This window comes from Meleagris gallopavo, chromosome 11 (genome assembly GCF_000146605.3).
Source record: "Meleagris gallopavo isolate NT-WF06-2002-E0010 breed Aviagen turkey brand Nicholas breeding stock chromosome 11, Turkey_5.1, whole genome shotgun sequence".
NCBI lineage: Eukaryota > Metazoa > Chordata > Aves > Galliformes > Phasianidae > Meleagris > Meleagris gallopavo.
In genome coordinates, this window is record NC_015021.2 from 4,410,163 (window position 1) to 4,434,617 (window position 24,455).

The window sequence follows — 24,455 nt, forward strand, 5'->3', positions numbered from 1 at the left end:
CAGCAGAAATGCCAAGTCATGGCCTGAACCAGTGATTGAGCACCTGGTGGGCAGGCAGGGCCAGCCAAGGGGAGCTCAGGTGCATGCAGTGTACCTGTGTGATTGGAAGGGGAGGAGCCAGGAGCCACCCCTCCCAGACCTCATTTAAGGGTTGGCAGTGGAGGCAAGGGGATCTCTCTGGAGATCCTTGTCTACTGCAGGCCTTCTAAAGGTAAGCAGTTTTTCTTTGTTTGTTTCTTTGTCCGCAGCTGCTGCATTTGGGCTTGTTCTTAATTGCTGCAGCCTGGGATTGTGTCACCCTGTTACTACTGCTGTACTTTCCATCATGCTAAAGAATTACAGCATTGCACACACCTGAGCCATTAGCCATTCTGTAGTTTCTGTAAGCAGAGTTCGTTTAAACTGGCCTGATGGTTTGATGGGGGGGAAATCTCTGAAGGCTCCTGCAAAGCCAAAGCTATAAATCCTGTCTGTATATTGTAGTTTCTTTGTTTTTAAAGAGAGTATATTCATTAGTAATAATTTACGTGGAACACTTAAAAAAAAAAAAAAAAAATTGAGGATAATACTCATGAAGACTTGTAATGTTAAACAGAAATAAATTGACATTTTCATCCCCCACGAGCAACTGAACAGAAAACCTGCATGGATGAAACAAAACTGTTATTTGCTTTGGAAAGACAGCTTAAAATTCCCATGTCTTAACTCAAACTTTTTTTTATTAAAGTATGAATGCATTTATGCTGCAGAATAGTTTACATACATTGTAAAGCAATAAGCGTATTTTCAAGGGATGTGGGCCCTCCTCAGTATATCTCCATGCTCAATCTACATGCTTTAACACTGGACTTGCACATACACACTCACATACAAACATATAAACCCACAAAACACAGACAGTGAGCTATCTGCTTCAATTAGCTTTCTTTTAAGGCTTCTGTAAGGTGTCCCAGTGCCCCTAACAGTACCAAAATTACAAATAGCATTGTATAAAGGAGCAGCATTACTTGCAAAATATGGATCTGCTCTTGGCCTTAAAAAATATTAAGTGAAACAAGTTTTTCCTTTTATCTGAGTTTTATTAAACATCTGCGTTTAAGAAGGGCATGACTCTTAATATCTGTGAACAAGGAAAGGTATGAGAATCTTAAAATGAGCTTCTAAGCCAGAACAAATATTCAAATCTGGCTCCTACTGGACTGTTTCCTTTGATTTTTATGGTAATGCAGCCCTGGCTTCCTGACTAGGCAGCACCAGCTCCATCCAACCAGGGCCAACAGAACACAGAGTTGAGGCTGCCATCTTCTTACCACTTCAGACCTGAGGTTGATGAGAAGTCACAGTTCAAACACTGACAACAGACCCAAGAGTCCCTCAACTCTTCACCAGTGGGCCACTCACTTGGGGAGCAAATAAGGACTTGAAAACGATAAGGGTGCTGGCTTGCTGTACTCCTAGCCATCGTGGGAATTTGGCCCACCCTTTTTGGTATCCTGCAGTCTGCAACTGCAATTACTGGTGCTGAGTGAAAGAGGTGGCAGCAGGTATATTAAGAAAATAGGTACAATGAATAAAATAAAGGATAGCATATGATATAATGTGTACATACAAGCATCTTTTTTCATTTTTTAATCTGTGAAATGTGAATTAACTGCAGAATGCCAGGCCACTAGTCTAAAAGGCTATGTTTGGCTGTCTTAACATATGTATGATCAAATTACTTTTGTGATGCATCACAGAGAGATTCTTCGGGAGCCATTAGGGCTTTCCAGGTCTACTTGGTCTTCTGCGTAATCATCACCCCCCCCCCCACGCTAGGAACACCAGAGGAGCAACCAATAATATTGCCTGTCCAGTCTTTTAAGATAAACAGGAATGACTCTACTTTGCAATATGCACCTGAACTACAGAGATGAGAAAGGGGCAGCAATGAGTGGGTGCAAGACATTTGGGGCAAAAGAGGGGGAAGCTTTTTTTCATGTTTACAACAGCAGCAGGTTTCAATGTAACGTAATTACTTTAATGATGCATATCTTTAGGTACCAAATTACTCTCTTGATTTTAAAAAGCTAGTCAGCCAAGAGTTTGGCAGTCTTTCTGTTCCCCAATTTCAACTGTTGCTTATTCATCTATCAGCTCTGATTCCCTAGGCCATTTCTGCCTTTGCTGAATCATGAATGAGTTCAGTCAGCCATCATCAGATTCAAATCCATGAGACACTTCCTCTGATGAACTATTCCTGTGGATCCGGCCATCACTTTTCATGCTGTGAAAAGTCTTCTTAAAGGCCTCCATCATGGCGTGAGCCAACTTCTTGGCCTCCAGCTTGCTCTCGCACTCTACAGCATGGCAGTCCATCTGGTAGGACAAGTCATCGTTGATCTCCCTATAGACCCAAGCAAAGATGTTTGGGCTGATGTTGTGGTCAGCAGTGCAGTAGGCGATACGTGCTACCTGAAAGGTATCCATGTGGACTGTTGCCTCGCCCTTGAGGTCTAGATGATGCAGCCAGACTTGGAAAGGGCGAATTTCCAGAAGAGCATTAGCTGGGTAAATATCCTCCCTGGCAAGCGTGTGCTTCTTCCATAATTCAATGACTGGTTTCTCTGTGCAGCCTGACAAAAATTGCATCCCTGTTGTGGAAACTTTACCCAAATATGTAACCTGCAGAGAAGAGCAAAGATAGGTGAAACACAGACACTAGATTCCAGTGTTGCTTCCTGCTACCCCAGGGAGCTTTCTTTTGCCGGGAAAATAAAAGCAACTCGCTTCCCAAACTTCCCTATAACCACATCACTTCATTAAAAAAACTTCAAAAACTTCAAACTGGTTGCCAGGCATTTGTTTCTTCAAATGATTTCACCATTCAAATTCCAACATTAAACATGTTCAGTCTCCAAGTTTCAAGGGATTGCACTGTGTTCAGGTCACCTGTAAAAAGCCCAGGTTGAAAGCAGATGCCCCTAAGCTCATATTAGCAGGAGCAGGCCTCAGGTAGCTGGGATGCTAACCACCATTTCTTTTTATTTTATACTGTATTCAGATTATTTATTCATTATCATATTGCAGACACTATTAGTAGAGGTCAAAAGAACACGGTCACAGCAGAAGACTTAATTAAAACTGTTTAAATGTTTGTTTTCTATACTGCTTCTGCTATTTCTACTTAAGTTTTAAGCCAGGAATAGCTCAAAACTGTTCAATACTCTGTCTTTGAAAAGGGCTGAGCTACAGGACTGAGACATTGCCTCCCTGATTTAAGAAAATAAGTTGTTAAGAAAGAATAATAATAATAATCTAGCAGTAAATCTAGCTTAATCACATCTTCTTGCCTTTCTGCACAGCTATTTTGAGTGCTTCTCCTTTTATCTAATCTACACAAAAAAAGCAGTGTTTTTCATGCCGGTACCCTATTTTGTTCACTAAAAGTCAAAGTCACTGAGTAGTCCCTATCAAAATGCCATACTAAGTCTGTAGAAAAAAAATTCCTTTAACTCTCTTCAGCTGCTAAAGAAGCATTATTCCACTTACAGCTGAATAGAAGACTACTTAATCTGGGAAAAGAGATTTCCTCCAGAAGAAGATAGAGTAATACTATAAAAATACAATTACACAGATTATTCTGTTTATTGCTGTTGTTAGAAAGCTGCATTTATGAACAAATACATGAAAGCAAAATTATTTCTAAATTATCTCTTGCAGCAATTACTGTTTGAGATAGAATATGGTGCACTTCATGATGCCTTCTAATCTCATGTGCATTTTACTCAAGGTGATTGGAGAAAAAGTAATCACACGCCCTTTCCAAGCTAATTTCTTCAAAATGCATTAAGTACACAGCATCAATATTTTATTTTTTACATGCTTTAAAAAGATTAAAAGAAAGAAATACAAGTTTGAAAACACCAAAAATCCACAAGGAATACAAATTTTGTATTCCATGCAAACAAAATTTTCCACAAAAAAAATATTTTGCTGCTAGTCTCATAGGTTTTCTTAAGCTCAGAGACCTAAATTAAGTCATAATTAAGGAATAAGCTTACAAAACAGTACTGCAAGTCCATGTGGCTTAAACAGTCCTGCCAAAAAAGCAATTTCATAGCACTGACATTTCAAAATAAGAAGTCTTATTCTTTGTCTATAAATATTGTTGCTCTGCACTGGGAATATTTTAAATCTTGAATGGCTTTAGAATTTTTAGCACAGTGGGAACCACACCAGCTAGAGCAGTTAGCAAGGCAAGACCTACCAGAGTTTTGTTTTATTTTATTAGTGATGAGAGATGAGTTCCCTGAAGTACTGTACAGTAAAATAAGAGAAAACCTCAGAGCTCGTAATGCCAACTGAACATGTACAAAAAGCACATAAAAGACCAAAGAAGACCAAAGAGTATGTAGCTGCAACATACTGTGGGGTAGTCTGACATACATCCACAGTCATGCTCCTTTGAAAAGATCGAGATCAATGTGCAGCTTTGCATGTTCACAAGTACTCAGTGTATCCTCCAAAGGTTTGCTCAGTACCACTTCATATTTGCAAGCAAGATAGCGAAAGACTAACACATGCTGCAAGTTAATTGTGCATCTGGGGTCAGATTCAAAGCCCACTGCAGCAATAGAATTCCTTCACAGACTTCAAGGAGATTTGCACAAAGCCCTTAAACCCTGAGGAAAGGGGAATTAGCCTCCTGTTCACGCACTCTGTCACTGCCCAAACGCTGCTCTGAATGCCTGGCTGCAGGAGAGATGCTGCCACTGCTGCAACATTTGTGCCCCAGAGAAGACCAGGATTTCTTGGAGTATGCAGAGGAACACCTCAGAGTTGAACCCAAAACCTAAGGCCCAGCAGAGAATGGCTGCATCAAGAGGCAGATACCGCAACACACTGGGAGTGATACCCGGGCAATGCTCAGGGCACCACCAGCAGCAGAGGCTGCTCTTCCCCCTGCTGCCAACTGCACCATGACAGCTACCAACCCCCACGTGGGCTGTCCAGGTCTGGTGTTAAAAAGTAATTCTTTAAATAAAGTTATTAGATGAAGAAAAATGGTGCATTACTCTGGATGTGGCCAAGGCAAAGCAGCTAGTGAGAAGGATGGGGTGATGGCTCACTTAGCAAATGGGACTTGACTTACCAGTCTTACTGTCCCCAGTGTGCCACAGTATAACTATGTAGCAGCATTTGGAAAGTTGCTTCCTTTTACCACACACTTCATCATCATTATATAGTCATTTTCCTTTGAGGACTTGTTCGTAAATACTTAGAAAATGCTTAGACAATATAATCACAAAGTTAAAAAAAAAAAGAAAAAATAAAAAAGATGGAACGGAATGGAGAAGCCTATCAGTGCCACTGCGTTAATCTTAAGGAACACAAGTATCTCATATTGTATCTTCTTCCAGGGGAAGAAATATATTTCATTATGGTTCTTGCAGTCCTTTGGTTTGTACATCTCATTTTTCCAAGAGATTCCTGGAAGATCCAATTCCCTGTGGATGCCCTGTGCATGTTAAAAATTATCTATATTCTTTCCATCCTTTCTGTGGAAACTGGCACATTCCATTAGATCTTTCTCTTGCAGGCAATCCACTGCCATCCAACACAACACCAAATACTTGTGGTTTCAGCACTTCTGAGCTTGCAAACATTCAAACCTTTAGGAAAAGCCAAGATGCTCTGAAGAGCTTCTTATTTTGCCCTAGAGACTTGCCAACACTGATGTCAGTATCTGACGAAACTGTCCTCAGTGGAAAAACACCATGCCTTGGCCTTTCATAATAGCTACAGACACATAAACATGCTTCATGTCAACATACATGATGGATCTTCCATGCCCTATGATGGACACTCAAAACCACTGAGTATTTTGATGTTGTTTTGAATGTCTTCAGTCCAGTAATGTATAGTCAAAATATGTTTTAATAACTAGGCTTAACTAGTTACAAATTCTTAAAAAGACCAAAGGAGCAGCTGACAGAAATCTTCACTTCTATCACAATCTGATTTGTCAGATGTAATAAGGAATTTTCACTTTTCATACACATTTCCTTTCTTCATAATTGAGCACATATTGTTTATCTTTAGCTCGTCTGAGAAAAGAACAGCTCAGCTCCTACACGTGCCAAGCACAGCTCCACAGCACCATGCAGCTTATGGCCCGCTGGGCACAAAAAGCTCCACGTTAGAAGTCGGTGCTGGTGTAAATTCTTCTTCACCTGGGCTCCAGAAGTCAAGTAGCCCAATTTCCTTTTCTCCCCCTGTACCCTATCCCCAGTCTGTCAATTAAGATTGCTCCAGGAAAGTGGATCCAAGCTGTAAAGAGGTATAATTATTACATTACACAGGGGCAGATGCTCTCTTGGCACAGGAGTCTGGCATGGGAACACGTACACACACAGGACTCCAGGAGCTCTCATTCAAGACTGTGATCAAAAGGTCATATAGAAAATGAACTACTTGATTATTTAATGTATCTTATTTCCTCCACATCAGACAACAAGGGCCTCTGTCAATAAAATTGACAAATAAACAGTTAACAAAGAAAATGAAAAAAAAAAGAAATGAAGCACTGGACTTGAGCCATCAGTTATTTACCCTGCGTATTTGCAATCACCAAAATCCAGGCTCCGATATAAAGTACAGTATTTGTTACCGAAACAGCACCACAACAGAGTGTAAAAGCAGCAGAGAGAAGGTTAATGATCCTGCATGGCTGATCCCAGAGAGGCAGTGGCTGGCCTTGGGGAAGGAAAAGGAAAGCCAGCTGGGATACTAAAACAGTCCTGAAGGAGCTGGAATCTTAATTGATCTCACCGCTGGTGACTGTCTCCCCCACCATATGGCTCTCTATCCTTCCTATCATCATCTCTGGATGCTCAGATATCTCTGGATTCTCTGTATGCTCCCACAGTCCTGGGGCAGTCTGGCAGGACTGCCCATGATGTCTGCCGGAGCTATAGGGACAGGGACACAGTACAGTATTGGGGAGGCCAGCCAGAAGACAAGACATTGCTGCAGTGGGAGCATGCAAAAAGCACCCAGCGCTCTCCCTGCTTTCACAGTACTTTCATCAACCACCACCAGTGCAGTGCTAGAGCACTCACTGCCAGCTGATGTCCCATGGCCTGGTCCGGCCTGGCCCAGCCCTCCTTGCGCGTGGGCAGCGACTGCTTCGGGCCAGCAGTGCAGGGATGTAGAGCCAAAGAGCACTTTTTGGCTCTGGAGAAAAAATAAAAATATCCCAGACATTCCACTGGGTCACTAAGCAAATATTGTGATCTGCATTCAAGTAACGTTTGCTCAAGACCCAAAAAACTAACTCAGTTAAGGGGAGAAAAAAGGCTGCACAGTTTCCCTCTGCCTGACACGGCCGCTTTGCCCGCACAGAGGCCTTCCAGGCAAAGCTTTCACAGCACAAACATTTTTTGGGAATTGTAAAACTTTGTGGGAATTGCTGGGCTGCACAGGAACACTCCATAAGTGCAATGGCTCACAGATAGGTGTGAAGAAGCGTTTTATTTTAGAGAAGCAGTTCAGAGGAAGAGCAGATTGAGCTGGGCAACCATCTAATGGAAAATAACCATCACCTGATGGCTGCCCTTCAGTTTAGGAGGGAGGGGAACTGTCACCCCTTGCTAACATCAGATCTTGCTGAGGAACAGAAATGCAGCTCTAGAAGAAGAAGGGAACACCAGTGGGAAGGGAGCTGCCAGCCAGGCTTCCCACCGTGGTATGTTGGGTGAGCAGCAGGAACACCAAGCTCCATAGAGCCGAGCACCCATGGGGCTGCAAGCCCTAATTCCTACTGCTATCTTAGGGCAAGGAGGGAATGCTGATGGTAGATAAATTTCATATTTGGTAAATAAATTGCTGGAAAAGATTTACCTTTTACAGCTTAATTGGAATCAATTGAGAGGAATCAAAGCAAACAAGAAAAAGTAAACTGGCTCCACAAGCCAAATAGCCAGTATAGGATAAAGAAGGCAGCAAGTGAGTTCTCCTTTGGACACATAACCCTAAGAAATGCAGCAGTCTGATCTTTTCACCTGGTATTACACCAGACTGCTACTCAGTGAGTTTCTTCATTAACTATCCAGGATATAAAATTACTGTCCTCAGTAAGAGCGAACTATTACATTCTGCCCAAATGGCAAAACCCAGTTAACCAAGCTCAAAGACAACCTCAGGCAGAGCCAGCTCTGCATCCTCCACAGCACCGCTCCCTGCAACCACCATTAACAACAAAGGGATATTCTTTTGCATTTCATTTTCCACTGGACAGGAAACTCTTTTTGTGGTTTGGCTGGTGGAGATGAGTCTGAAATGAAATCAAGTGGAACTGGCAAGCTGAAATTAGCTTGTACTCAGAGACACTTGGGTCCCAGTATGAGTGAAGGTTTACACCACACTATTTAAAACTCAAGGAATCACATAAATTCTAACAGCAATTTAAAATAGTTGCAGTGCAAGACATAAATGAATGAAGAAGATCATAGGCAACCTCAGCAGGATGGCTGGACATCCAAATGTACAAGATTATGACTGCTTTTATTCTGAATTATTTTTCATCTTGATATTTAGATCACTTTCCTCTTTTGACTCCTTCCTCACATAACTTCCTTTATCTAAGCTCAGTCACTATTGGGTAGAAATCCTTTCTTGGATACCCCAGGTCTTTTCCTGCTGTCCTTCAGGAGGCTTCCCAGGATAAAGAGAAGAGATGGGGAAGCAGCCAGGGAAGCAGGAAGAAAACCAACCCACACTCCAGTTACTACTTACAATTACTTGGACAACCCTTCAGAAAAATCTTTCCAAAACCTATCCCTTCTCATTTCAAAACTCACTTTGAGAAGACTCTTCTGCTAGGAGAAAGTGGCATATAGTTTGTATGAGAATGATCTCCCCCAATACAGAACCTCATATTTATTTTCATGCTTAAATTACATAATTACATCTTTTCTTACGCATTCTTTATAATATTTATCAAGGATGGAAATCAGATTAAGCAACTCATCATGTTTCAGAAAGCTTTTTAGTCCTAGCTTCCTCACAGCTGTTATCTTGTAACAGAGGGAAGGAGCACATGGGTGGAGGGGGGAATGAGCTGGTTGCTTTCATTTTTTTCCCTTTCCAGCTCACAGAAAACTCATGTTGGCATCAGTCCTATGAAAACCTCCAATTGTATTTAATGGAGCATGCAAAGGACAAGTACGGGAATGGCTGTATAATGTGGGCCACTGCTTCCACTAAGGCATGTTCACTTTATATACTCTCCAACGCTTTGGATACTGAAGTACTCCCAGAAAGCCAGGAGTGCATGTTTTTCAGGATCTTTTATGGTTAAGATATTTGCTCTTAGGGTTCCGTTCTTTGAGCATTACCCATGAGATCCTTGTATTTCCCCTTTAGTTCTTCCTTTCAAAAGAAGATGCCAAGTAATAAAAATGAACAAAGCCCATGTTACTAAGATATTGATTTCTTGAGACCAAATAGCTCAACTACACTTGCTTTTTGGCACAGCTTAACAACACCTGAAATTAAGAGCAAAAGAGAAAGGAGCCAGCAACAGTGACAGCTGAAGATGATTACAAATTGTTTTTGTATTTCAAGAAGTGTTAGGCCTATTGAAGGAGAAACAGGGATTAAAAAATGAATTAAAAGGACGAAAACTATTTCAGCTCTTCTTCCCACTGAGCGTTGCAAGACCAGTAAAATCAGGAAAAAAGGAAAAAACAAAAACAAACAAACAAAAACCAACAACAATAATCACAAAACAAACTATAAAGACACGAGAGAGTCCCAGAAATGGCAGCTCTTGTTCCTTCTGCTATCCTCCCCAGACTGTAAATGCATTCCCCCCAAGAAAAAAGGAGACCACAGAAATATCAACTGCCATATAAATGCAACTATACCCACATCTTCAAAGTCTCCTATAAAAGTACACAATCACTAGTTTTACATCTCCTCCATGTATTATCACTATGTGAAATGAGCTTCATGACTTAACAAAACCCTTAGAGATTTTTTTCTAGCACTCAAAATTTATAGCATCTCCAGGAAAAGTTTTATTCCAAAGCTGCCAAAGTAATACACTGCCTACACTGGGCTGCAGCCCTTACACTGAAGCAATGAGAAGCAGACTTTGTATATTTCAACAGAATAATAAGCACTAAATATGTTATTAAAAGATAATACAGTTAAATGGCTCTTTTTATTGCTAAGTGAGTCTTCAGATAAATACACCTGATTCATCATTCATATTTGTTTGATCAAATTCCATACTGGGGGCCTAACAACCTAGGCTCTGTACAGACAAAAAGAATACAACATCACTGCCTCTACGTGGTTTAAGACATCATGTTACCATCTAACCAGAAATGTCCCACTTAACAATGCAGCATTATGTTAGCAGACTAAACAAAAGATTTAAAAAAAAACCAAACATGTCCCATAGAGTAATATAGGCCTAGAAGATCATGATGCCATACAGAATTAAATTCACTTCAAAAGCCATGGTTCACAGTGCCTCCAATGTTCTATTTTCACAATGGATTTAATGTTGGCCTGTGCCTTCAATGCAATCACTTTCCATTTGGCTCAGGTGGGTAATCTCTTTCCAACCAGCACAGAAGGAGTCAAAAGCAATCCTCAGCCTACATAAGGAACCAGTGAATTGGGTAGTGATGCAGGGTGCCTGGCCCCAGAGAGCTTCATCTCTTAGGAATCTCTCTCCAGGCAACACAAGGCCCTTTACAGTGACTTGGCACAGAAGCCCTCCTCCTAGTCTAGTTAATTTAATCCCAGCATCACCTGCATATCTCTCCAAAAAAAGCTGTGTTACCCCCAACCCACTCTCCCAGCATATATTTCAGCTCTGAGATGATAAGTCTACACAGCAGCCAAAAAGTCCACCCAGAATAACCTGGAGAAAAAAAAAAAGAGAAAAAAAAAAACCAACAAGATGGGAAGAGTTCTACAGTGCCAAGTTCAGCCAGATGAAAGGAAGACATCTGGTTTGGAGAGACTGGAAGGCAGCACTCCGAAGTGGAGGACTGTCTGAAACAGAGAAGGGGAGAGGGGCAAAGGTCCTCTCTGCAGGCAGCTCTGGTTATCATTACTTCAATTTAGGTATCTACTATAGCAGCTTTCCTGCAATATAATTCAGAAGGCTATAGGTCAGAGCAATCACTATTCACACCAGCTGTACAGACAGCAAACTCCTAAGAGCTCCCTTCATACCCGTAGCTCATCTCTCTGGTATTATAGAGGTCATCACTCTTACAAAGGGCTGAAAACTCATTTTCATAGTTTCACTGGCCCTGAAGTTGATTTTGCATAGATTTAATGACACTATCTATAGTAAATAGCCCTACTGCTGCTCTGTTTGACAAACAACAACCTGGTGCAAGTTTCGGTGATATCTGGAACAAAAGAAACTACTTCTGATGGAAATAGATCAGACTTCTACTGTTTTTCTTGTGACTCACTGTCCTCATTAAAAATAAATACCTCAGTTAAAAACATAATAATCAATAGCATTACATAAAAGTCCCAATCTTGCAGTTCTAAGCCAACCAAAACAGCCATCTGGATTTTAAAAAGATTGCTCTAATTTATATTTGCAGAGAATCTCTGTATTTTTAGTATATTATGAAAAAAAGGATACAAAAATACAGTGCCAAAACACAACGGTAGGATCAATACTAATTCAGAATGGCTGCTGAGCAACACATTCATCTGTTCTCTATATCCCACCTTGCTTTAGGAGAAAAAGAAATACAGCTGCAGCCCCATTTATTCCTTTTTATCTTCCTCTTTGCAGCCTGGCAGTCGCTGGGACTGTACAGCAAAGCCCTGCACAGCAGGGAGCCCAGCGAATGCTCTGCCACTCAAGTTTGGGCACCTTTACTCCAATTGCTGCTTGGTATAAACAGGGATGAAAGTCTCAGTACTGAAGAAAACAACATTGACACTCTGAAATCACTCTTCAGCATGACAACAAAAGACAACTTCCTCAAGCAAAGGACATTACAGGTGGTCTGTGATGTCTCTGAGCAAAATGCGCCCCTCCCTACAAAACTGCCACTCTGCAGCACAGTAACCTCCACGACATCTCATTATCTAAAAGTTAATAACATAACATACCTAGCTATGACTACGATATATAGTTGATAAAAATCCCAGAAGTCTGATGATAGTGTTCTCCACAGAAACAGTTACTTGAAAGCTTTCCATCAACAAGGTGAATCACAGCTCCCTAAAAAATGCTTAACTTTAAGAGACAGAGAAAACAGCATTTAGGCTAACACAGAATTTACTGTAGGTTGGACATTTCGATGTTTGCAGTAAAAGCATACACTACACTATTCATGCCCTATTACCTGTTTCTAGCCTTGCATTCCTTTCCTCTGATATCTCCTCATAGGAACAAGCCAGTATGTCTTGCAGGGCTGAAACCAGGTAGAAACCAGGGCAAAGCCAAGAACAGCATTAAAGTTTAAGGTGCGTATGCAAAAACTCAAATCTAAACAGGCCAATCAAGCTGTTCCTGTGTGGTACTTTTATTTATAAGAAAATATCCTGCTACTACAAGAAACTCACATACACTATATATATATATATATAAACATTTAAAAGAGGAGAAATGGAAAAATTGTTTCTCGCTCCAGACAAAGGCAGCTAGCACACAATGCTCCTCTGGAGAATCTTCTTTTTTTCCCAAGGAGAAAAAGCTGAGATACCAGTTAGTCCCTACCTGAAAAACTAAGTCATGTAACAGTATAGATTCCAAAAAACTCTTGCTGAATATGTGACCGTTCCCAGGGTAGATAAATACAAACCAGAGCACACTCTTTATCGGATAGTTTGTAGTCATCCCTGGACAATTCATAAGAACGCTACCTCAAATGTAGACAATTTGATCATAAATCAATTATTAGAATGAATACTGAACAGCTTATGCAGACTTGTTTAATTTAAGATACTGGGCAGAAATTTTAGAACGTGAACAGAAGAAATTCCATGAAGTCGTCCAAAGGAAGTGCATCTCACGGGTGGGTCATTACCATAGAGGATACCAGCCAGAAAAGGATAATAAAAACAGAGAAGCTGTGAGATCCCAGCAGAACTGCCACCTGTGCTCTCCTGGAGGCGATCCAAGAGGATGACAGCACAGTACCACATGCCAAAGCAAAATCTACTCTGTTATATAAGGCTGCTGTACTTTGGAAAAATACATAACTGGCACCATTAGGTTTAGCAAGTAAGAACTTAAGAGAAGGCAAAAATCACTTTGGCTACTTCTTACAGATTGGGTTTGGACTTGGACTACAAACTATCTGAAAGAAATCATAAAACCAAATGTTTCTCTTCGATGTAAAGCAAACTGTTCTGGAGGGCTTCTTTTTAAAAGGAAAACAGCTTTCTCACTTTATGCTTTAGGCAAAGGGGATAACGTCCCTCACACTTTCTGACTAGCAATCAGACTCTTTTGTACATAACACAAAGTCAGCTATAGCCAAGATATTGTATTTGAACTAATTAAATTAAGGATGCAATGGCAAGAATGGGTTTCAACTTACACATATTCTTCCTCTATCCCAGTAGCCAATCTGCCATAGTCAGGATTTTTATTTTATTTTTTTTAATGAAAACAAAGGAAAGACACACTATTCACATGACACACCCACCTACTAAGTGAACAGAAATTTGTATCCAAGGGTACTACAAATGTGGAAAAGGATGTATAGCTCTGGGTTTTGTCAGCTGGTATAACCATTATCTTATGCATGGAAGAATTCTGTAATGGTCAACAGAAGATGAACGCAATTCCTTCCATGTAGATGGATAATGCTCAAAGAAGACTCTGACTCAGGTAAGTGTATAATTACTCTTTTTTTCACAGTGTAACCTGTTAGGGAATAATACTCTCCCAATCCAAGTTTCTTCAACTTTATATGCAGTCCTCAACAGATGATTCTCAGACAAAGAAAACACCCGAAGGATATTGTAAGATATATAATACTACTGAAAAAGAAAAGCAAAACACCATTCATTCTGAAGATTTACTAAATTCCTGGTTAAAGGAAGCTATTGCCCATCTCTTTTCCAACAGATATCAGTTTGAAGTTACTAAGATATGACTGTATTTCTTTCTTATTAAAAAGATAGTGTCAAATCTTTGATAGCAAATGAAAAGACAGAAGGAAATCACCAGTGTCATAGAGCAAAAATTGCCTTGGGCTTTCTGGTCTTCAGTATCAGCCCATGTGGAATTATTTCATGTTTCAGCAGCAGAGAATAGAGCAGTGTTTTTCAGTTTGCACTCCCCTTACAGTGACTTCATGAAGAAGAGCAACAGCTGAAAGCAAAATGTGATTTTGACGTCCTTGAACAAGAAAAGGCATAAAAGCTGGTCAGGATAGCTGGCCAGGGAAAACACTGAGGAAAGAACCGGAGGTCCCAGAAACACTCAAGGTATTCCTGCTAGCTAACCATAAAGAGAAAACAAGCAACAGCATTAGTAATACTTTTCCAAAAGCTTTATAAGCTCCATGATATTGTTTGATCTATGATAACCAAAATAAACAGGCCAGTATAACAACTTGAAGCCCCAGCAAAGCCCTGGTTCTGGTTCATGCAATACTGTTGTCAGACAGACATCTATCTGAAGTATTTCATACTGTCCTTAAGTTAGTCTTAGACATTGCCCAAAAGGAAGGTTGTTTAGGCTTTGACCCATTCCGTAGAGGATTACCAGCATTTGTGAAGTGAAAGAAAGAAATACAATCCTAACCTCTGGCACAGAGCACAACAGGCAGAAATGTGATGGCCAGCCCAGCCTCTGGTACACTGCTGCTTGTTGTTTGCATCAATCCCCTGTTTTTTAACAATTGGTCAGTAAGATGTCTGTTCCTTCACCTCTTCTTCAGCTGTGCATCCCGTAGTCACTTGCATTAAAGGAATTGTACTGATGTACAGACCCAGAAAGCTTGTAGAGACCTGACAAAAATATAAAGATTTTCTCAATATGGTAATCTGTTTAGTATATACAACTGGAGTCTGATACATCAAGCTTATGCATAGTGTGGAAGTACATCAATGACATATGTAGAAACATGGGACTACTAAAGCATCTCCCAAAACAGATGAGAGTGAAGCCATAGTGCCATATGGTGATCAAGAAACCAGAGCCAAGACAAATACTCTGCTTTTCCCTAGAGTAGCCAAGACACCATTGTGACAGCTGTGTTGAACCAAAACTAAAACAGAAGAAGGATCAAAAGCCCATTCTCGTGGCTAATAAAGTCTTCTGGAATGCTCAAACCTATCAGGAAGGAAATCCTGTGGCCATACAGGGATGACATTTGCTTGGATTAATCAGATTCATGAGTAATTTGCAGAAAAGCTATTGTGCGAGGCAAAAGTGATCTGTCTGGGCTGACAGAGGAGAAGAACGGAAAAAGTACATTGTATACTAAAATGAAGCTACCAGTAGGGCCTGGAAATCCCAAAAGGTCAGATAAAGAGTTTGCCATCACTGTGGCAGTAGCATGGCATAACCTCCATCTCCACTCCTAAATACATTCTGCATAACATTTCTAACCACTGTGGGCTGGTTGGCTGGGAAGGACAGAATGCTGAAACACAGAGGAACCCCACCTCAGCCACCCATACCCTCTCCAGTACTGCATCTTCTCCCTGGTGCATCTTCAGCTAGGCTAGAGGGGAGTAAGAATGGACCCACACCCAGACAATTTCCTAGGCAGTGAGCAGGGAGCTCACCTAGAGAGTAATAGATGGGGTTGACACAAGGGTGACCCATCTCTCAGCACCAGATGGCAGAGCTCAGCACTGGCCAGGTCCATGAAATGAAGCCACATCTACTCCTGAAGGGCTACTGGGCTTTGAGCACTTCTCAACTCAGGATCTGAGCCTTTTTTTTTTCTTTCACTTTTTTCTTTTTTGAAACAAACCCAGAGTGATCGATGAAGGTATCTATAAGCTCTGTATCTTCTGACCATCATATGCTAAATCCTAAAACAAGTATATGCTGAAACATAAACATCTATTTCTGTTGTATAATTAATCTGAACTAGCAATGGGAACTTGTGCAATAAAGAAGTGGAATAGTCTACCAGGTCACACAACTGGAATTCTAAATGTTTTGCTTAACTTCCCAAATACCACTTTTCAACTCCTAAATCATCACTGGAAATCAGGTTCAAGAACAGAAACTCATGAGAAATTGGTCATACATTTTCCTATGACAGTCTGTTGCTACTTACGAGGAAAACACAAAGTGTCCTTTGTTAAAATAAAAATGAAGAATGACTTCCCATTGAGAGACTTTAAAGTATATACTGTTACACGGCTGTTAAGCTTGTTTATAGTTCTCCTACTATAAAAAAGATCACACTTCCAATATTACTGCAATTATCAGTCTTTAAGGATGCCATTCATAATGAAGTCTAAATCCAGTATAAAAATACTGTAACTTTAGCCGATAAAGTTTAATTTTATTTCAATTAAACAACAGTCTAGAAATAAAAGACCTTCTCTGCAATTTGAATACAAACAAGAAATTTGACTTCAAAGCACCTAATACCACAGAGAGCATCCCACATGGGTCCCATATTCAATTCAGAGACATATGTGAGATGAAGTTATGCAACTTGAAAAGAGCCAAAGACATCTGAAAACACAAAGTTTGTTAGCATTTGCAATTAAAAACTCTGAAGTTTCAGCCCTGGTCTGATATGGCCTCCCACCACAGGAAGCTGACATTTGTAGGACTGCTTAGAGAAAGAAGCAAGGCATCTATGCCCAATCCAAATCTGTATATGTACAGCTGTCAGATAAATTACAATCATTTATCCCAAACAGGGCTGGGTGATTAACACTAGGCACAATGTTAAACAGTGAACCAACCTGCAGTGAATAGCACTGACTTTTCCTTCTTTTTAAAAACAGCCATTAGACTTAACAATGCTCTGTGATAGACAGACTCCAGGAAGAACCATGATTCTTTCTTATCTGCAGAGATAAGTCCCGTCTTGAAGAGGGCCTACAGGAAAGCTGGGGAGGGACTTTCTATGAGGACATGTAGCAACAGGACAAGGGGAAATGGTTTTAAACTGCAGGAGGGTAGATTTAGACTAGATATTAGGAAGAAATTCTTTACTGTGAGGGTGGTGAGACACAGGAACAGGCTGCCCAGCAAAGTTGTAGATGCCCCCTCCCTGGAAGCATTCAATGCCAGGCTGGATGGGGCTGTGAACAACCTAGTCTAGTGGGAGGTGTCCCTGACTATATCAGGGGGCTGGAACTAGATGATCTTAAAGGTCCCTTCCATCCCAAATTATATGATTCTATGATGATATCCCATTTTCATTAGCAACAAGAGCTCTACTCAGTGCATTTACTCCAAAATACTGCTAAAGCTCCTCTTCCAACAGCTGCCTCCACAGCTACATATGTAAGACAGTAGGCTGGAGTTACCTATTAATCTTGCAAAAAAGAATTACACTGATGTCACATAGTTTGAATAGTAATTATGCTACAAGCTAGAAATCATTCACCGTAATAAAAATGGTTATAAACAATTCTAGATCCACAGAGTATGATGGATGACTCGTTATGACACTGAATAATCTTTTAAACATTGCACTGCCTAAATTCCAGTGCACCCTAAATTTGTATGGTGTATGATCCTGTAACTCAAATTTGATTCACATCAGAATTTTGCTTGACTTGTGATAACTTAAAATTATGGATTACAGTTGGTTGCTCTGAGATGGCTTTGCCAACAGGGTCAATTAAATGTAATGTTTTATTTGATATTTTTTTCTTGTTAAAAAAATGGGGTAAGGTACTCGGACATTTTGGTCCTGTAAACACAGCATAATATCAAAGTGTCAAAAAGAATCTTGGACACAATATTAAGGCTGGATGAAAGAACAGCAATAGGTTATACACAGCAATGGATTAAGCAGCTTGAACATCTGCCTCCAACACCAACCTTCTTCATAATGGCATCGTCTAGGAAACGAATATTCTAGCAAACTAACCAAAGATCATTTACAATGGATATTTTGAAACTTTAATCCACCTTCAAAAACAACCTATTTTTTATGATTCCTCCTATTTTCTGGAGGAGAAAGTTTGGAAAGATGATTGTTTCTTTTTGTTACCATTTGACAGCTAATCAAGTTTGATATTTATATTGTACCAGAATAATGAAATGTCAAACTGGATATTATAGTACATTTCTGAAGATAGTAATTTAACTTTCAACAATTCAGTTTGATTCAATGTTGTCTACACACTTGCAAATAGTTGTATTTTATATTCTTGCAATCTGGTGACAGAAATAGACCCTCCCCCTGTTAGACTGCTGGTCTGGAGTGCCACTTGGTGGCCAAGGACAAGCATTCACAGCTGCTGTGGCAGACATCTATCTGAAACCAGTTGAGTGGACTCACAACCCACCAAAATAGTCTTGTAATTTACAGTTTGAAACACACCGGGTTTGGAAATAATCATGCTACAGTTGCTTAAATGAGAGACCTAACACAAAACTAAAACCTTCCTCTTCTTCACAAAAACTCACCATGGGGTACTATTGGTAGTCAACAATCTCTTGATGAACCTCCAACTCTAGAGGTCAACTCTTTCACCTCTCAGGCAAAAAAAAAGCAGATTCATAGCAGGGCTGTAAGCACAGTGTCTTGTGCATCGAGCACAGAGACAGATCTGTAACACATCTTCACATTTCGATAACTTTGGATCTTGTAGATCTTAATTGAGATAAATAGTAAAAAACAAAAACAGGCCTCTGAAACAACCAGTTCATTCACATAAGCCAAAGAAGCCACTTCAAACAAAGAAAGAAACAGAAACCAAAATGGGGCATTCAACCAGCAGCTCGCAATGCTGGGAGAATCTCATTATGGCACCACTTGTACACTGACATTACAGGACACTAAGTTACTATTTATTTGCTTGTAGAATTTCATTAACTCCAAGACAGAGGCAAACTTGCATCACCAGGTCAGAAGCAGGCCAGAGTTAAGGGCAAAGGACACCCTGTACCATCAGAAAACCTCAGCTTCCTCTTAGTCAACTGCCTCATAGACACTACAATACAATAGCAATTTCTTTGTTCCTTCTTGCTTCTTCACAGAAGAGCAGGCAAGAGCAGCAGAACTAATATTCAGCACAAGCATGATGGTGCTGGTAGGAGGTAAAGGGAAACATGCAGAAAATTAGTTTATACCTGACCTACATATTTGAGAGATATAAAAGAATAATAACAGAATAATTATGTAAGAGTACAAAAAGTTGAGCACTCCCTTACAATCATCTGAGTTAGCTGTACTGTTTCTTTTCCTCTTGGGTAGTACAGTGTATGTGAATGAAGGCCAGAAGGTGAGTATCTTGGGTGAAGAACCTTAACTACAGAAATGAGATTATATCAATGTCAAATATCTATTATTATTATTCATACTTTTATTATGAGCTTTCCAAGTTGCTGGCTAGACTCCCAGAACATTTTTACCTCTTGTTTTCTCTCCACGGTAAATGGCTCATGGTAACATTTAATAAATCTAATCAGAGCACACTTTTATGGTAAATATTATTATCTGAATAAATCCTAATCAGATCAAATTAGCCAAATATTCAGCCTTCCTCAATAACTCATCCGCAGCAGCTTAAAGAGATGAAACAATGCTACCTTATAATAGTTTGATATCAGACGTTTAAACAACTGCCAAATACAACACAAGGCAGGAAAAGATAATTAATTCCTTGATTAAAAAAGACACAAACACATCCTACATCAATCTATACCAGGGGGCAAGACTCCTGCCTTGATATGACTGAAAAGGGGAATTAGTCTAAATGAATAGGAAACTGTCTGAAAAGCCAGAAAATGCTCCACACAGAAACCCTGGACCCATACAGAAAAACGTCTGCGGTTCAGAACACTCTGGAGGTTCGGGCTTCAGTGGCAGCCTGGGATGCTGGAAGCATTTATGATGATAGGAGGTAAAGTCACCACAGTCGTATCTGCACTGTGGCAGCACAACTGTATTTCTGGAAGGAAGAAGGGAAAAAAAGGGGAAAAAAAAAAGGGAAGAAAAAGGAACAAGATAAAACCACACGCTTTTGTGAGAAGTCTGGGAGCTCACGGTTCCCCATGATTGCGTATAAGAGTGGAGCAGGCTCTTTGTAGCAAGATTTGCATAAAGAGAAGTTAGAAATAAAGATTTATGCCAAAACCACATCATATTCCAGAGGAGGTGCCAGCAGAACACCTCAAAAATATAAAAAGCAATATATTCCAAATACTTTTAAATTACTTCATCCTAATAAAGGAAAAGGTTCAACCAGTGAATTTCTGCGGGGAGTCACATCCTATGTTACACAGCACTTGAAAATGAGAACAAAAGGCCCTGTAGCTGTTCAAGGCCAGGCTGGATGGGGCCCCAGGCAGCCTGATCTAGTGGTTGGCAGCCTTGCCCATGGCAAGGGGTTGGAGCTCAGTGACCTTTGTGGTCCCTTCCAACCTCACTCATTCTATGATTTCATGATTCTATAACTTGCTGAGCACAAGTGAGCTGTAGACCTGTGGCATGACACATACCACAACAACATCTAGGGTGGCTGAGGCCTGCCCAGCTCTGTGCTGGAACATGGTGAGATGGGAGCAGCCATGCCCCATGGAACCAGTGCTGCAGGAACAGAGGGCTGTGCCTGGCTGGTGTAGCACACACCTAGCAGCCACAAGCCCAGCTCTCCAGCTCCATGTGCTTTTCCTACTGTTAGTGAAGTGCTTAAGCACAGGAACCTACCACACAGTCTTTGTATAACAGGAAACATTTACTTTTGTGAATGATTATAAACAGAAGGCTCTTGAAAGAGCTTACCCTTCAACAGGACCCCTTAAATATTTACATTTTGCAGGCCAACGTGTAGCAAGGAGTGTTTACTGCAAGGCAGCTCTGACTACACTTCATGTCTTGCACACAGCATGCAGCTGTACTGCATCTCTCACTGGGGGGAACAGACTGCTGCTATTACAGCCCATCCTTCCCTCCAAACTGTGGTTAGTATTTTACTAAGTAAGAAACCTAAGATGAGACAAAATGAGGAAGGAATGAAACAGGGACATTTGACTCATTCCTGTGACATGACTGAAGCTTTTATTAATTGTGAAACAGCAGAAAGCCCATTCACAAGTTTATCCTTCAGCTTGCAATTTAGAGAGGAGCAGACGTTTACCAAAAGCAAACAAAAATCCTGAAAATTCACAATAGGTGTTTCCAGTTCTGAGACAGCTCCAGTTTGTAATCTTTTCTCTTTATCGCTATTTAATGACTCATACCACGCTACTCTCTCCCCATTCCTAATGTCTGCTGCTGAAATCTCCTTTAGAGAGATAGTACTTGGATGCCTGAGGGAAAGTCAGAGAGAAGGATAACTTTAAAAATAAAAATAAAAAAGTCACAGGAGTCATCATTTTCTAAGGCTGCGCGGAAACAGATAAAACTCTCATAGCCAAGATTAGTTCATATCGTACAGAATATAAGGAGATGGACAGATCTCCTTACATGGTGTGATAGGCTGCATCTTTCCATCAGATACATACGCAGACATATACGAAATAGTTTCTTTGAAATTGGCTGAATTACTTTGGATTCACAGCCAGAAATTCAAGGTCTGAAATAAGCTTGCTCTCTGACTTGGCAGCTGGAAAATCCAACTGGTTGTCAGAGGGAAGGTACATCTTCCTGTGGGATAATGCCAAGATGTGGAGGTAGGAAAAACAAGCCAGATACTATCACAACATAAAGTCCCATTGTTTATTATCTGGTTTTATTTGGGATAAGCTGTTAAATTACAACTGTTAACTGTCAGAAGTTGGTCCTATCCCTAGTTCATCACTAAGGTTATTTGATTCACAATGGCTTAATACAAGCCAAACTAATTATTGTACAAATTTGTTATTATGCCCAGCTCTTACGTTCTATATATTCTCTAAATGACACACAGCAGTTCTAAAAAAAAAGAATAGTGTAGACTAGCTCATATCGTAGCAATTAGTACAGGTGCCTCATGCTCTCAGACTTCAAGCAATAAATCTCTGCTTCCATGAATGTCTTATCTCACTGCTGGCCAGCATCCCTGACAGCACAGGTAAATGAAGATGTTTTATACAGTACATAAAATCAGATCAGAGATCTGTCCTTTGGAAATCAATAAAACTCATATGATTTCACAATTAGGCTTGCAGAGTCTCCTCAGGGATTTCCCTGGAAAATTATGACTAAGAATTTAGAAACCAAAGATAATTGTAAAACCAACACTAGGGCATTTTCCAAGTGGGTAGGTGACTGAATTTGGATTGTAACATTGCTATGTCTCAGTAAAACATACATTACAGTCAAATAACAAAGGAAACTCTACTTGAATAAGCCTGGCTTGTGCTCTTTGACCAGCTCTGCTCAGATTTTGACACCCAGCCAAGAAAGCTACCACAAGCACGTCGCATCCTGCTTCCCACACCAGATACCCACTGCGCTACCCTGCAACACGTGCTCCGCAGCACAGCACCCTACCCGCACTGCCTGGACGTTCACAAATCAAGGCAAGCACAGGGGGCCCCACAAAGGATCACAATGTTGTCACATCCCTTGTGTTCCACCTGCCAATAGGGTGGACGTAATTTCCCAGGTGGCAAATGGCAATAAAACTGGAATGAAAGCTGCAGATAATGCCTTTGGAAGGACCTGTACGGATGTGGGAATCTGTGCTGCCAGGAGCTGTGGCTTAAGCAGAGGACAGCCAGCCTGTTTGTTCACAGGCCTGGAGAACTGCTATAGAAAATGTAGTGCAGAGCCTCAGGAGTCCCTTTCTCCAGGGCAGCAAAGCACCAGGGTCCTGGGACTAGTGGGCATGCAGGGACCATCGCCAGACTGTGTACTGGTGCTCACTTCGTATCTAATCTCTGTGCAATACTGAAGGCTGGTTTGACAAATCTGCTGGGATCAAGAATTTTCCTACTATCCTTTACTATTTTAAAGCCACCCTTGGTGTGACTGTAATTATGTGCTTCCCACGGCCTGCTATGACTTCCAGTCATAGCAGCAAGCAGTGCACAGAGATGAGTATGGGCAGAGAAAAAAGCAGAGGCCTGCTACTTCTGATGCTGTCCATCCCAAGCAGCCAGCCAAAGCTCTGCTTGCCTTTGATGCTGTGTTCTTGCCATGCAAAGCCTCACACAGCATTATTAAAGGATTCCCCAGCTAAGCAGGAAAATAATTTACCCTTGCAATTATCAGAAGACCTCATAAATCTTCCAAACGCCCTTCAAATAGCACTGGATTTGCACCGATGGAAAGCATAATTGATTTCACTCCAGTAAAGGCAGAAAATCCAGGGACACATTACACTGCAGTTAGCATGGCAGAGATGTGGTGCCCTCAGGAACACCCCTGCTTCCCTCTGGCTCTGGAGACAAAGCCATCAATGCTTTGCTGCTAAGCTGCTGGGAAATAACTCCTTGAAGCGCAGGCCTTTCATCACAGATGCCTATTTGATAACCATCACTCCCTAATGTAAATAATTGATTTCCATTTCAATTGATAAGCATCATTTAGTGTGCATCAAAAGGATCTCTACTGGCAGAAGGGATTAGAGGACCAGGGGTTTACTCAAGAATGCTTTGAAGATTTCCCTGATGAATTTCACATCCCAAATCTCCATCATTCCCTTATTTCCATCTCCATAAACGGCACTGTTTCATCCACTAACTTTAGCAAACAGGTAACATCAGTAATAGCTCAGCTTCGGTGGGGAATTCAGGCCCAAGTTTAAACAGTGCTCCACTGGTTTTGTAATATCTTTAGAAACCAAGCAAAACATTCGTGTTTGCCACTTTGATACAAAAAGCATTTAAAATGAAGACGTTTAGGTTGAGGTTGGGCTGAAATTTAAAACCCCATATGGGAAATAACCACATAGGAAAGCAAACGCAGTGAGTTTCGTATAAATCATTATAACGATTCAAGGGGAAAACAAAAAATCTGTAAGAATGTCCAAATTACAAAGACAGCTATGAAACATTATAGTTAAAACACAATCATTAAAGAATTCAGGAGTTTTCCTCAAGGCTACTGCAGTCCAAGTCCCCGTTAGTTTTGTGCACAGAATTTCTATTGTCTTCAACAGGAGCTCTTTGTAGGGTAGAATCTGTAACTAAAGAACTACCCTGAAAAGGACAGTCCTTTATTCAAAACTGATTCATTGTTTTATGTACTGGTTGTAAAGTGCAAAATGTTATCATAACAAATATGACAACTTCCACATTTGAGGGGAAAGTTGGAGGAAGATCAAAAAACCCAGAAGAAACTTGGTGATAGAAAATGGAAAGGATTCCATGAAAGTGTTTT

The 24,455-nt window shown here is 40.6% G+C and overlaps 1 protein-coding gene across 1 annotated transcript; it reads right to left on the bottom strand.

The window, feature by feature from the left end:
* Window positions 1-701: 701 nt before the first annotated feature.
* On the bottom strand, window positions 702-14,819 carry PID1 (phosphotyrosine interaction domain containing 1). The gene is made up of 2 exons (XM_031555103.1): window positions 14,795-14,819; window positions 702-2,664 (listed from the first exon to the last, which is right to left on the bottom strand). Exon 2 carries the CDS (start codon window positions 2,629-2,631, stop codon window positions 2,188-2,190), a length of 444 nt encoding a protein of 147 aa, XP_031410963.1. The 5' UTR covers window positions 2,632-2,664; window positions 14,795-14,819; the 3' UTR covers window positions 702-2,187.
* Window positions 14,820-24,455: the final 9,636 nt, after the last annotated feature.

Bases quoted from the DNA above. Each gene is read 5' to 3' on its own strand.
- PID1 (XM_031555103.1), bottom strand. From the start codon at position 2,631: ATGCAATTTTTGTCAGGCTGCACAGAGAAACCAGTCATTGAATTATGG.